The following is a 13931-nucleotide window of genomic DNA, read 5'->3' as shown; positions in this document are numbered from 1 at the left end:
TTGTAAAGCTGGTATTATATTCCGCAGTTGGGTTACCGGGGTCTGGAGGGAAGGATAGGAGGCGGCAGACAGCGGCGGTGCCGAGCGCCTGGCAGCTTCGTGTCCCGAGGGCGGGGCGCGCTGCTCGCCGGATCACATCCTGGTTGCGTCACCGTAGCCCACATTCCGGGGGCGGCTGCCGCGAAGCCCGCCCCTGCTCTCGCGACACGCACACCAGGTCGCCGAATGTCGGCCACGGCGCCGCTGGGATGCGGCGCCCTCTCGCTGAAACGTACTCGCTAAGCAGCCACCATACGAGGTGGCTCTGCTGTTGAAAGTGCGTTCGTCATCGAAACGGCTGTGTTTCCTAACTCCGTCCGAGCATTCTGGTATGGCCCCCAAAGAGATTTCTCATCTTATTTCACGGGAATTCGACTAAGATACGAAAAATAGCAGCTATAAGAGTCGAGGGGCATGAAAGGAAAGCAGTGGTTGGGAAGGGAGTGAGACAGGGTTGTAGTCTATCCCCGATGCTATTCAATCTGTATATTGAGCAAGCAGTAAAGGAAACCAAAGAAAAGTTCGGAGCAGGCATTAAAATCCATGGAGAAGAAATAAAAACTTTGAGGTTCGCCGATGACATCGTAATTCTTTCAGAGACAGCAAAGGACTTGGAAGAGCAGTTGAACCGAATGGACAGCTTCTTGGAAGCAGTATATAAGATTAACATCAACAAAAGCAAAACGAGGATAATGGAATGTAGTAGAGTTAAATCGGGCGATTGTGAGGGAATTAGATTAGGAAATGAGACACTTAAAGTAGTAAACGAGATTTGCTATTTGGGGAAGAAAATAACTGATGATGGTCAAAGTAGAGAGGATATAAAATGTAGACTGGCAATGGCAAGGAAAGCGTTTCGGAAGAAGAGAAATTTGTTAACAGCATAAATAGTTTGGACAAGAAGAGAAGCTTTCGAAATGTGGTGCTACAGAAGAATGCTGAAGATTAGATGGGTAGATCACATAACTAATGAGGAGGTATTGAATAGAATTGGGGAGAAGAGGAGTTTGTGGCACATCTTGACGAGAAGAAGGGACCGGTTGGTAGGACATATTCTGAGGCATCAAGGGATCACCAATTTAGTATTGAAGGACAGCGTGGAGGGTAAAAATCGTAGAGGGAGTCCAAGAGATGAATACACTAAGCAGATTCAGAAGGATGTAGGCTGCAGTAGGTACTGGGAGATGAAGAAGCTTGCTCAGGATAGAGCAGCATGGAGAGCTCCATCAAACCAGTCTTTGGACTGAGGACTACAACAACAACAACAACAACGAAAAATAGAAAATTTGTGGCACAACTTGACTAGAAGAAGGGATCGGTTGGTAGGACATGTTCTGAGGCATCAAGGAATCACCAATTTAGTTTTGGACGGCAGCGTGGAGGGTAAAAAATCGTACAGGGAGACCAAGAGATGAGTACACTAAGCAGATTCAGAAGCTTGTAGGTTGCAGTAGGTACTGGGAGATGAAGAAGTTTGCACAGGATAGAGTAGCATGGAGAGCTGCATCAAACCAGTGTCTGGACTGAAGAGCACAACAACAACAACAGCAACAACAACGAAAAATAGAAAAAAATCGGACAAGTGCCAGTTGGTCTCACACTCCGACGTTTCCGTACAAACTTAAGGGTGACAGTTATGTGAAATAAAATCGTCATAACTTGTGAACAGTTTGCGCTAGAACGTTCAAACTGCACGGTTGGCCGTGTGGCACGGTGGGAATTAGTACGCGCATTATGGTTTGCTTTACGACGAAGCCCACTTTCATTTGGATCGGTTCGTCAGCAATCAAAATTGGTGCATTTGGGGGACTGGGAATCCACATTTCGCGATCGAGAAATCTCTTCACCCTCAAGGGGTGACTGTATGGTGTCCAATGTCCAGTCACGGAATAATCGGTGCGATATTCCTTGTCAGCATGGTGAGTACCCAACTGTTCGTGAAGGTGTTGGAAGATGACTTCGTCCCCATTATCCGAAGTGACCCAGATTTTGACAAGATGTGGTTGATGCAAGGCAGAGCTCGATCCGATCGAAGCAGTGGATCGTTTGATGTGCTGGAGGAGCACTTTGGGGACTTCATTCTTTATCTGGGGTACCCAGAGGCCACTGGCATCGGCCCCGATTGGCCTGCATATTCCCCGGATCTCAACACATGTAACTCCTTTTTGTGAGACTGTATTAAGGGGAAGGTGTGCAGCAATAACCCCAAAACCATTGCTGAGTTGTAAACAGTCGTTCTGGATGTCATGGAGAGCGTCAATTTTCCGACACTTCAGCGGGTCATGCAGAATTTCACCATTCGTCTGCGACACATCATCGCCAATGGTGGAGGGCACACCGAACATGTCACAGCCTAAATCCGAATATTTGTAAAGACGTTAACGTATTGAATAAAATACATGCACGCGGTAGTTTCCAACTAATTTACGTTTTTTTCACAAAATTCAGTAATTGTCATCCTATAGACAGTTCATCCATGCAGAGAATCGATGTTGTTGTTCTGGTCTTCAGTCCTGAGACTGGTTTGATGCAGCTCTCCATGCTACTCTATCCTGTGCAAGCTTTTTCATCTCCCAGTACCTACTGCAACCTACATCCTTCTGAATCTGCTTAGTGTATTCATCTCTTGGTCTCCCTCTACGATTTTTACCCTCCACACTGCCCTCCAATACTAAATTGGTGATCCCTTGATGCCTCAGAACATGTCCTACCAACCGATCCCTTCTTCTGGTCAAGTTGTGCCACAAACTTCTCTTCTCCCCAATCCTATTCACTACTTCCTCATTAGTTATGTGATCTACCCATCTAATCTTCAGCATTCTTCTGTAGCACCACATTTCGAAAGCTTCTATTCTCTTCTTGTCCAAACTATTTATCGTCCATGTTTCACTTCCATACATGGCTACACTCCATACGAATACTTTCAGAAATGACTTCCTGACACTTAAATCAATACTGGATGTTAACAAATTTCTCTTCTTCAGAAACGCTTTCCTTGCCATTGCCAGCCTACATTTTATATCCTCTCTACTTCGACCATCATCAGTTATTTTGCTCTCCAAATAGCAAAACTCCTTTACTACTTTAAGTGCTTCATTTCCTAATCTAATTCCCTCAGCATCACCCGACTTAATTAGACTACATTCCATTATCCTTGTTTTGCTTTTGTTGATGTTCATCTTTCAAGACACTGTCCATTCCATTCAACTGCTCTTCCAAGTTCTTTGCTGTCTCTGACAGAATTACGATGTCATCGGCGAACCTCAAAGTTTTTATTTCTTCTCCATGAATTTTAATACCTACTCCGAATTTTTCTTTTGTTTCCTTTACTGCTTGCTCAATATACAGATTGAACTACATCGGGGAGAGGCTACAACCCTGTCTTACTCCCTTCCCAACCACTGCTTCCCTTTCATGTCCCTCGACTCTTATAACTGCCATCTGGTTTCTGTACAAATTGTAAATAGCCTTTCGCTCCCTGTATTTTACCCCTGCCACCTTTAGAATTTGAAAGAGAGTATTCCAGTCAACATTGTCAAAAGCTTTCTCTAAGTCTACAAATGCTAGAAACGTAGGTTTGCCTTTCCTTAATCTTTCTTCTACGATAAGTCGTGAGGTCAGTATTTCCTCACGTGTTCCAGTGTTTCTACGGAATCCAAACTGATCTTCCCCGAGGTTGGCTTCTACTAGTTTTTCCATTCGTCTGTAAAGAATTCGTGTTAGTATTTTGCAGCTGTGACTTATTAAGCTGATAGTTCGGTAATTTTCACATCTGTCAACACCTGCTTTCTTTGGGATTGGAATTATTATATTCTTCTTGAAGTCTGAGGGTATTTCGCCTGTTTCATACATCTTGCTCACCAGATGGTAGAGTTTTGTCAGGACTGGCTCTCTCACGGCCGTCAGTAGTTCCAATGGAATAGTGTCTACTCCGGGGGCCTTGTTTCGACTCAGGTCTTTCAGTGCTCTGTCAAACTCTTCACGCAGTATAATATCTCCCATTTCATCTTCATCTACATCCTCTTCCATTTCCATAATATTGTCCTCAAGTACATCGCCCTCGTATAGACCCTCTATATACTCCTTCCACCTTTCTGCTTTCCCTTCTTTGCTTAGAACTGGGTTTCCATCTGAGCTCTTGATATTCATACAAGTCGTTCTCTTATCTCCAAAGGTCTCTTTAATTTTCCTGTAGGCGGTATCTATCTTACCCCTAGTGAGATAGGCCTCTACATCCTTACATTTGTCCTCTAGCCATCTTTGCTTAGCCATTTTGCACTTCCTGTCGATCTCATTTTTAAGACGTTTGTATTCCTTTTTGCCTGATAACCTAGGCGATTTTCATCTGTTACCGATATAAATACTGTCAAGATATTGGTTTCAGAGATCCTAAGACTGTAGAGAATATTTAATTTTAAGTTTATCCGTAATTTCGCATTCGCTATTGTAATTTGTCGTTTACTTTATCAATTTTAGAATTTTATTAACGTGCTATGAAAATTGGCAACTGGAGATGCGTGACTTCGTCTGCTCTCGTCCCTGTCACGATTACTGATAAAATTTGACGGAAGTCTCCAGAGAAGGGCTATTGTTACGCAAATGTCGAATTGTTCCGTGGAATGCTTCAGCGGACGTTTTATGGTCTATCGGTACCTCATACTAAACAATGGAAGAGCGATCTTCCATCAGTTACCAGCATTACTTTGCTCTGAACGATTACAGATGCCATACGTGTCGCACGCATAAACCGTCGGGTACTGTTGTTTGTATGCAGTGTGAGCAGCTCGTAAAGGGCCTGCGATGTTATCGCCGGCGCGGTGCGGTAGTCGAGTGGCTTTCTGCCTACCTCTGTTCGATGGCAAAGGCATCGTTTTCACAGTGACAGGGGACTTCATCTAAGCGTAGCTCAGCCAAGTAGCACGAAATATTTGTAAATTATATACATGGGCCTTCTTAATGAGTTACTCTGTCTACTACTGAAAACAAGATCAAAATTCCTGCAGTAGATCCTAAGATTCTTCACGGATTACGAATGCAGTCTAAGTTTCTAATGGAAAAATGTGGTATTGAACTAATATGATTACAGATGAAAAATTTTCGTGTTTTTTCGCTTCTTGCCAAATTTCATGATCCTGGATCAACTAGAAGTATTGTACAGGTTTTAATGAGCGCCTTTGCAAGAATAAAAAATGAACGTGTCTTTTGATTGTATTGACTTACAAGTTTAAAGTTTTTTCACCGTCAAGGGACAGTAGACCTTAGTATGCACGTAAATTTTAACTTGATACGTCTACTCGTTCGTGAGAAAAAGGTGTCTTAAAACAGTCGGAGAGACTGAAAACTACAGAAACGATGAGAAAACGTGGACTGATGTTTTAAGGTCATTTCGTTCCCACGAATGAAAAAAAGGGTATACAGGAGAATTTTTGAACGTATCAATTGGAAAAAAAACCTAACGGTGCTTGTGGCTCGAAGAAATCACAAATGATCTGAAAGAGATGAAGATTGAAGAAAATGAAATTCTGAACAGAGATATTTTCACAAGGAGGTTTTAGATTCCCATCTCCTGAGAGAACCAAACAAGAAAACTAGAGCGATTTGATCAGAAGTTCCAGAACATATCACCCTCATCGAATGAAAAATTGTTGGGGAAATAAAGTTAAATCCGAAGTAGTTAGATACCGGTACGCAGTCCACAGGCGGCTCAGATCGATACAGGAAAAGTAATAAAACGAGTGTAAATTCCATATCCACAAACTTTAGATGTATATATATTTATTTTTAAACAACATAAACTCATTTTAATTCTGTCTGCAGGACATCGTTGTATGTGATCGGTTTGAGATGTAAAGGACAGAAATTAAAGAGCAGAAGTGCAACAGTTGCCACAGAATACACCTGTGTTATTCTGAAACAGGAGCTTCGCGTGTAATACAATAAAATGTAAATTGGATAATTAGGTTAATGGCGTGAATGTATGATTTGCAAAAAAAGTGAAGGTGGAGCTGATTTCTACAAATTTTTGTAGACGTATGTATGTGTATATGTATTGAACCGGGGACCTAGAAACGACGGAGAGGCTTCGTCCCGCCGTAGCCCTCAGTGGTTCACAGCCCCACAACATACTACAGCAGTCCACCCACCTCACCGCCGTCCCACACCGAAACCATGGGTATTGTGAGATTCGGCCCCCAGTGGACACCCCCTCCCCCTCCCCCCCCCCCCCCAATCCTTCTCCCGTCCCCCTCCTCGGGAACGTCTCATACCAGACGAGTGTAACCCAAAATGATTGCGTGGTAGAGTAATTATGGTGTACGCGTACGTGGTAACGGTGTTTGAGCCGGAATAACGGGAGCCAGCCCGCATTGGCCGAGGTAGATGGAAAACCGCTTTAAAAACCATCCACAGACAGGCCGACACACCGGACCTCGACACTAGTCCGCCGGGCGGATTCGTGCCGGGGACCGGCACGCCTTCCCGCCCGGGATTCAGCGCGTTAGATCGCGCTGCTAGCCGAGCGGGCTTTGTAAACGTAACTTTATACGTAATAAAATTAAATAAAAAATACAACACGTTATATTTCTCGCTTTCTAATAGAAAAACGTCCGGTGTTACACAAAATAACACTTTACTCTCTGTTTCATTGTCATAGGGATTCGCAAAACATTCTTTTAAAGTATATTTCCTCCGTAATTTTTATAAGATTTTCTCAATCGTTTTCTTTCCTCGCGCGTTTGCACTCGTGGTCTCATTGTAATTTACGATTTGATTCAAGACTTCTTCACAAACAAAATACAACACGTCGCTCTTGACGGAGCAAAATAGACAACTGTGACAGTAATTTCGGGGGTGCCCCAAGGAACTGTGATGGGACTTTTACTGTTGGGGGTTGGGTTGATTTGGGGGGAGGAGACCAAACTGCGAGGTCATCGGTCTCATCGGATTAGGTATGGACGGGGAAGGAAGTCGGCCGTGCACTTTAAAGGAACCATTCCGGCATCTGCCTGGAGCGATTTAGGGAAATAACGGGAAACCTAAATCAGGATAACCGGACGGGGGTTTGAACCGTCGTCCTCCCGAATGCGAGTCCAGTGTGCTAACCATTGCGCCACCTCGTTCGGCGTCCTTTACTGTTTACACTGTATATAAATGATCCAGTAGAAGGCGTCGGAAGCTCTTTAGGGCTATTCGTGGATGATGCGTTTGCGTATAAAACATAGCAGCGCCAGAAGACACTAATGATGTGCAGAGGAACCTATAGAGGGCTGATGACTGGTGCAGGCTCTGGCAGTTGACCCTGAACGTAAATGACATATTGTGCATACATAGGAATACAAATCCGCTACTGTATAGCTACATCACTGATGACAAATTGCTGGAAAGAGCACCTACAGTAAAATGTCTAGGAGTAACTATCCAGAGATACTACACGTAGAATGACCACATAAACCAAATAGTAGGAAAAAGCAGTTGCGAGATTGAGATTCATGGGAAGAATAGGATGAATTACAGTTCCTTAACTGTAATTCATCCACAGCTTACAACACTGCAGAGGTGCTCAACAAATTGCAGTGGCAGACGCTCCAAGAGAAGCGTTGTGCACCGCCGGGAGAGAGAATACTTTGCAGGAAGAATGGGAAAACGTATTACCTCCTCCCACGTACGCCCCGCGAAATGTCCACAACGAGAAAATTCGAGAAAGATTTAATACGAAGGTTTACCGACAAATATTCTTCCCCACGAGCCATTAGCGAATTGAATAACGAAGGAGGGATCAGATAGTGCTACCAGAAGCATCCTCGGCCAGACACCGTCATGTGGATTGGGGAGTGCTGATGTAGACGTAGATTACGGTGCACTGCTGCTAGAACGGGAGCAAGTTCTTCAGCATACTCCATGTAGAGTTGCATAGCAATCCTATCGGGTCCAGTCGTCTTTCTTATTTTGAGCGATTTCAGCCGATTTTCTCTATGACGTATGTGACGTCATTTTGACGTTCTTGTAAGGATTTAAAGGATGAATCACAGTGCGATATTCTGCAGTGACATAATTTTGGAAAACAGAATTTAGTATTTCTGCCTTCGTTAAACTTCATTCTTTTTCTTTAAGCTTTGTCGCAATCACTTTTTTATGATCATTCACAGCCAGTTTCGGCATTCACAGGCCATTTTCAGATGCTGCAGCAGAGATCAGAAAAGCTTAAATTAACACCTGAAACAAGTCCAGTTATTTTCACTAGATCTAATTGTGATCTTAGTAAAGTGCAATTAACATGCCGCCCATATGCTTGATACATATCGGCGGCATTTGATGAAAAAGTGTTCATGCGTTGTCAACTACACGTAAAATCAGAAATCAGGGAATTATATACATTCAACCATGTGTACTTTTCTTCCCCAATCTTTGCGTGCGTCCTCTATAAGATAATATTCAATCGTAAAAACGGTAAAATATGACACCTGTTACAATTATATGCTTTGTATCCCGTCTGAAGGGTAGGCCGAATGTAGGAAGCTAGGAGAAGCAGGTGAGATAGAACTCTCGGTACTGCAATTAAAGTAAAAGTGGTTTCACTGTATCACAACGCAATATTAACTTGAATACATAATTTTGTACTGAGTAGCACGTTAAGTGCGAAGCCGGATGTACCAAAGCTAACACAGGCAAAGGCTGTAGTGGCTCGCCCACTATGAAAATGGAACAATGTTAGTTGGTCGTCTGTTCGTGAAAATGGGCAGAATCTGGAGCGGCGCTCGTAGAGCTGCACTGCGCCGGCTAGAGGGCGCTGTGGTCGGCGAAGATCTTCCACTCTCGTAGTACCAACCTAAGAACTTGCACCTACGCGGTGGCATCGAAGCTATCGATACCACAATATGTCAATCAGTTATTCATCAAATATGAAAGTAAATTCAGGTCGTTAAAACAGTAAAACCTATTTAGAAGAAAGTAAGATCTTTTTGGCATATTTTTCAATGCCCAGTGGCGCTGCACTTCCGGCTGCAAGATGTTTAGGCCACAGCGCATGAACTTAGTAGAGCTGACACGGAATGGACAATCAGGGGAGTTGCTCATTGCATCTCGCTGGCACTATACTTTCTGCTGCAAGGTGTTTGCGTTAGATGTGTAGATTTTAGCAAGCGCATAAGCTATCCGGACAGCTCAGTGCGACACGCTCGCATCTAGCAAAAATAGTGGGGGAGGAAAATGATGATGATGATGATGATGATGATGATGATGATGATGATGATGATGATGATTGGTTTGTAGGGCGCTCAACTGCGCGGTTATCAGCGCCTTTACAAATTCCCAACGTTACTCAGTCCAAACTCGCCACTTTCAGGAATGATGATGAAATGATGAGGGCAGCACAAACACCCAGTCATCTTGAGGCAGGTGAAAAACTCTGACCCCGCCGGGAATCGAACCCGGGACTGGGGAAGGAAAAGTGCACTTGGAGTATATGCATAATTCCCTGGTTTCTGATTTTATGTTTAGCTGACAACGCGTGAACACTTGTTCATCAAATGCCGCCCAAAGCTATGAACCGTATGCATGTTAACAGCGCTTTACAAAGCTCACAAGTAGTCCTAGTGACTGTAATTGCACTTGTTTCATGTTTTATGTGTTTCTATTTTATATTATAGCGTCTGAAGTTGGTCATTGCAGTGTGAAACTGATTATGATTATGTCATGGAAAAGTGACCATCCGCGTTGTCTGGGCCGCCTTGACCCGGTTCGCGAGTCCTCCCTCGGGCATGGGTGTGTGTGTTGTCCTTAGTTGGCTAGTTTCGGATAGATTAAGTAGTGTGTAAGCCTAGGGACCGATGACCTCCTCAGTTTGGACCCATAGGAACTTACCACAAATTTCCAAAAAAGTGACTGTGTTAAAGACAAAACAAAAAATTAATAAAATTATTTACAATACCTCAACGTCTTTGGAAGAGGAATGTCGGTTTTTCCAAAATCCTTCGTTTCGATATCATTATGATGTCGAAGAGTATGCTAAGATGACTTTGATCCATTTACTGATTTAACATAAAGTCAAATCTTAACAGGATTTTCCGTGGGATAGGTAGACTGAATTATCAGTAGATAGACGTTTCGGTTTGTATCGCAAGTATCCTGCCTCTAGCTGTACTTTACATGATACGTAACCTCCACCACAAACCGTCAGCCGGCTTTCGTAGTATTGATGTTGATGTATTACGTATGAAGTTAACAAAAATCTGGATAAATCAGCTGTATCTACAATTTTTTTTTGTTTGTAAATCATTCAAGCCATTAACCTAAATGTCAAGTTTCTTTTTCTTACTGTGCACTGCTGCTAGGACTGGAGCAAGTTCTTTAGCGTATTCTTTGCAGAGTTGGCTAGGAACCCCATCAGGTCCAGTCATCATCCTTATTTTGAGCGATTTCATTCGATTTCCTAACCCACGGTCAAATTATTTCTACAGCTGTCAATTTGACGTTGTTGTCACGATTTAAAGAATAAATCACTGTACGATATTCTGCAATGAAATATTTTTTGAAAGAGAAATTTACTATTTCTGCCTTCTCTCTGTTGTCCTGGGCCTGATGGGATACCAGTTCGATTGTACACAGAATACGCGAAGGAACTTGCCCCCCTTCTTGCAGCGGTGTACCGTAGTCTCTAGAAGAGTGTAGCGTTCCAAAGGATTGGAAAAGGACACAGGTCATCCCCGTTTTCAAGAAGGGACGTCGAACAGATGTGCAGAACTATAGACCTATATCTCTAACGTCGATCAGTTGTAGAATTTTGGAACACGTATTATGTTCAAGTGTAATGACTTTTCTGGAGACTAGAAATTTACTCTGTAGGAATCAGCATGGGTTTCGAAAAAGACGATCGTGTGAAATCCAGCTCGCGCTATTCCTCCACGAGACTCAGAGGGCCATAGACACGGGTTCCCAGCTAGATGCCGTGTTTCTTGACTTCCGCAAGGCGTTCGATACAGTTCCCCACAGTCGTTTAATGAACAAAGTAAGAGCATATGGACTATCAGACCAATTGTGTGATTGGATTAAGGAGTTCCTAGATAACAGAACGCAGCATGTCATTCTCAATGGAGAGAAGTCTTCCGAAGTAAGAGTGATTTCAGGTGTGCCGCAGGGGAGCGTCGTAGGACCCGTTGCTATTCACAGTACATATAAATGACCTTGTGGATGGCATCGGAAGTTCACTGAGGATTTTTCGAATGATGCTGTAGTATATCGAGAGGTTGTAACAATGGAAAATTGTACTGAAATGCAAGAGGATCTGCAACGAATTGACGCATGGTGCAGGGAATGGCAACTGAATTCCAATGTAGACAGGTGTAATGTGTTGCGAATACATAGAAAGAAAGATCCTTTATCATTTAGCTACAATATAGCAAGTCAGCAACTGGAAGCAGTTAATTTCATAAATTATCTGGGAGTACGGAGTGATTTAAAATGGAATGATCTTATAAAGTTGATCGACGGTAAAGCAAATGCCAGACTGAGATTCATTGGAAGAATCCCAAGGAAATGCAATCCGAAAACAAAGGAAGTAGGTTACAAAGTTCACTTGTTCGCCCACTGCTTGAATATTGCTCAGCAGTGTGAGATCCGTACCAGATAGGGTTGATAGAAGAGATAGAGAAGATCCGACGGAGAGCAGCGCGCTTCGTTACAGGATCATTTAGTAATCGCGAAAGCGTTACGGAGATGATAAACTCCAGTGGTGGTGGTGGTGGTTAGTGTTTAACGTCCCGTCGACAACGAGGTCATTAGAGACGGAGCGCAAGCTCGGGTTAGGGAAGGATTGGGAAGGAAATCGGCCGTGCCCTTTCAAAGGAACCATCCCGGCATTTGCCTGAAACGATTTAGGGAAATCACGGAAAACCTAAATCAGGATGGCCGGAGACGGGATTGAACCGTCGTCCTCCCGAATGCCAGTCCAGTGTGCTAACCACTAAACTCCAGTGGAAGAGTTTGCAGGAGAGACGCTCAGTAGCTCGGTACGGGCTTTTGTTGAAGTTTCGAGAACATACCTTCACCGAGGAGCCAAGCAGTATATTGCTCCCTCCTACGTATATCTCGCGAAGAGACCATGAGGATAAAATCAGAGAGATTAGAGCCCACACAGAGGCATACAGACAATCTTTCTTTCAACGAACAATACGAGACTGGAATAGAAGGGGAACCGATAGAGGTACTCAAGGTACCCTCCGCCACACACCGTCAGGTGGCTTGCGGAGTATGGATGTAGGTGTAGATGTAGGTGTATCTTTAACTTTTTTTATATATATAAATCATTGCCGGCCGGAGTGGCCGTGCGGTTCTAGGCGCTACAGTCTGGAACCGTGAAACCGCTACGGTCGCAGGTTCGAATCCTGCCTCGGGCATGGATGTGTGTGATGTCCTTAGGTTAGTTAGGTTTAAGTACTTCTAGGTTCTAGGGGACTGATGACCTTAGATGTTAAGTCCCATAGTGCTCAGAGCCATTTGTACCATTTTTTTGACGTCTCTCCTCTACAGGTCCGGAAGCACTGGCGCGGGGCCCGCAGCCTGACCGCTCCGTCACAGAAGCCGCCCAGAGCAGCCTCCAGCAGCACGGCAGCGACGCATCCAGCAGCTGCCGGGGAGCCCCCTGTTGCTGTGGCACGTCTTTCTAATCAGCCCAGCCTCCCACTGGCAACCGCTCTTTACAACGGTAGCGCGCCGGCCGTGAGGTACGTGTGACTGATCCATCATCATTACCGGCCTCTTCTGCGGCGCAGCGCCCACCGCAGGGAGTCCGCAGGAGCTGTTTGTGTCGGCGAGGCAGCCGAGAACAATATCATCAGCGCGGCGGGATCCCAGTGCCGGCAGCAAGAGTACTATTACGGCGGCGCATTAAGTCATTAGCGTGTAGTACCGCGCCGCTGCTCTCCTTCGGCCCTCTGGCGCCGCGTCTGTGATGAACACCGAAGCGAGCGCGGTGGAGGACGGACCTGGCGACTTCTGGAAGAAGAACAAGAACCTGGTCAAGGTGCTGGTGGCGACGGTGGTGCACCCGGCGTCCAGGCTGGCGGCCAGCTACACCAAGACCGCGCTGCGGGAGGCGTGCGCCCGCGTCGTGGACAAGCTGCGCGTCTCGGCCGAGCAGATGGTGCTCCCGAAGAAGGCGCGTCGTGCCGACGCCGAAACGTCGGACGGCGAGCAAAAGCGAGAGGAGCGGGAGGCGGCGCCGTCTGTGACGTCGACCCCGTCGTCAGCCGCGTCATCCTCAGCCGCGTCGTCGTCGACGTCGTCGGATTCTTCGTCTTCGTCGTCGTCCCCGTCCACCGAGACTCCTACGTCACCAGCGGACGACGGCCATAGGATGTTGGTGTACTTCCAGCAGCCGCCGCTCGTGCGCTGCCGACTTAGCGTCGCCCTGGAAGAAGGCTGGCTGTGAGTACACTGAATTTCATTTCGCTAAGCCCGTTTCACTCAGAGTAAGATTTCGTATAAGTCTGCTAGGTGTGCGCTTGACTGTTGTCTGGCAAGGAGTTCAGATAGCTACAGGGTGTCCAGAAAAAGGCTCCCTGATTTCAAAATTAAATATCTCGAAAACAAAGATCGATAGAGAAATGCACTAAACGGTATGTTTATTGTGAATGCTGTAAGAAATTTATGCAGCAGTTTGAAATAATAGTCACAAAAACTGCGTCGACGGGACGGGACGAGGTTCTCTTCACTCGGCTTCGTGTAGGCCACAGTCCTATGACGCATGGCTTCCTGCTCCGGCGAGAGGACCCTCCAATGTGTGGTGCTTGCGGCGTCCAGGTCACTGTGCGCCACGTTTTATTGGATTGCGTTTTATTTTCTGACCAGCGGGCCGAGGCTCACTTGCCGGCGGATCTGCCACCTATTTTAGTAAATAC

General features: G+C 45.2%; 1 protein-coding gene across 1 annotated transcript in view; it reads left to right on the top strand.

Moving 5' to 3' along the window:
- The window catches only part of LOC124776110 (corepressor interacting with RBPJ 1-like), a 93360-nt gene extending 79898 nt beyond the window's left edge, over positions 1-13462 (top strand). The window contains exon 2 of the mRNA XM_047250951.1: positions 12562-13462. Within this exon, the coding sequence (XP_047106907.1) occupies positions 12983-13462 (480 nt within the window). The 5' untranslated portion in view covers positions 12562-12982. The remainder of the gene's footprint in view (positions 1-12561) is intronic.
- The last annotated feature ends 469 nt before the right edge of the window (positions 13463-13931 follow it).

The sequence above is a fragment of the Schistocerca piceifrons genome, chromosome 2, assembly GCF_021461385.2.
Source record: "Schistocerca piceifrons isolate TAMUIC-IGC-003096 chromosome 2, iqSchPice1.1, whole genome shotgun sequence".
In the NCBI taxonomy this organism is placed as follows: Eukaryota; Metazoa; Arthropoda; class Insecta; order Orthoptera; family Acrididae; genus Schistocerca; species Schistocerca piceifrons.
The sequence above is the reverse complement of the archived record's forward strand: the minus strand, read 5'-3'. Positions and strand labels throughout refer to the sequence as shown.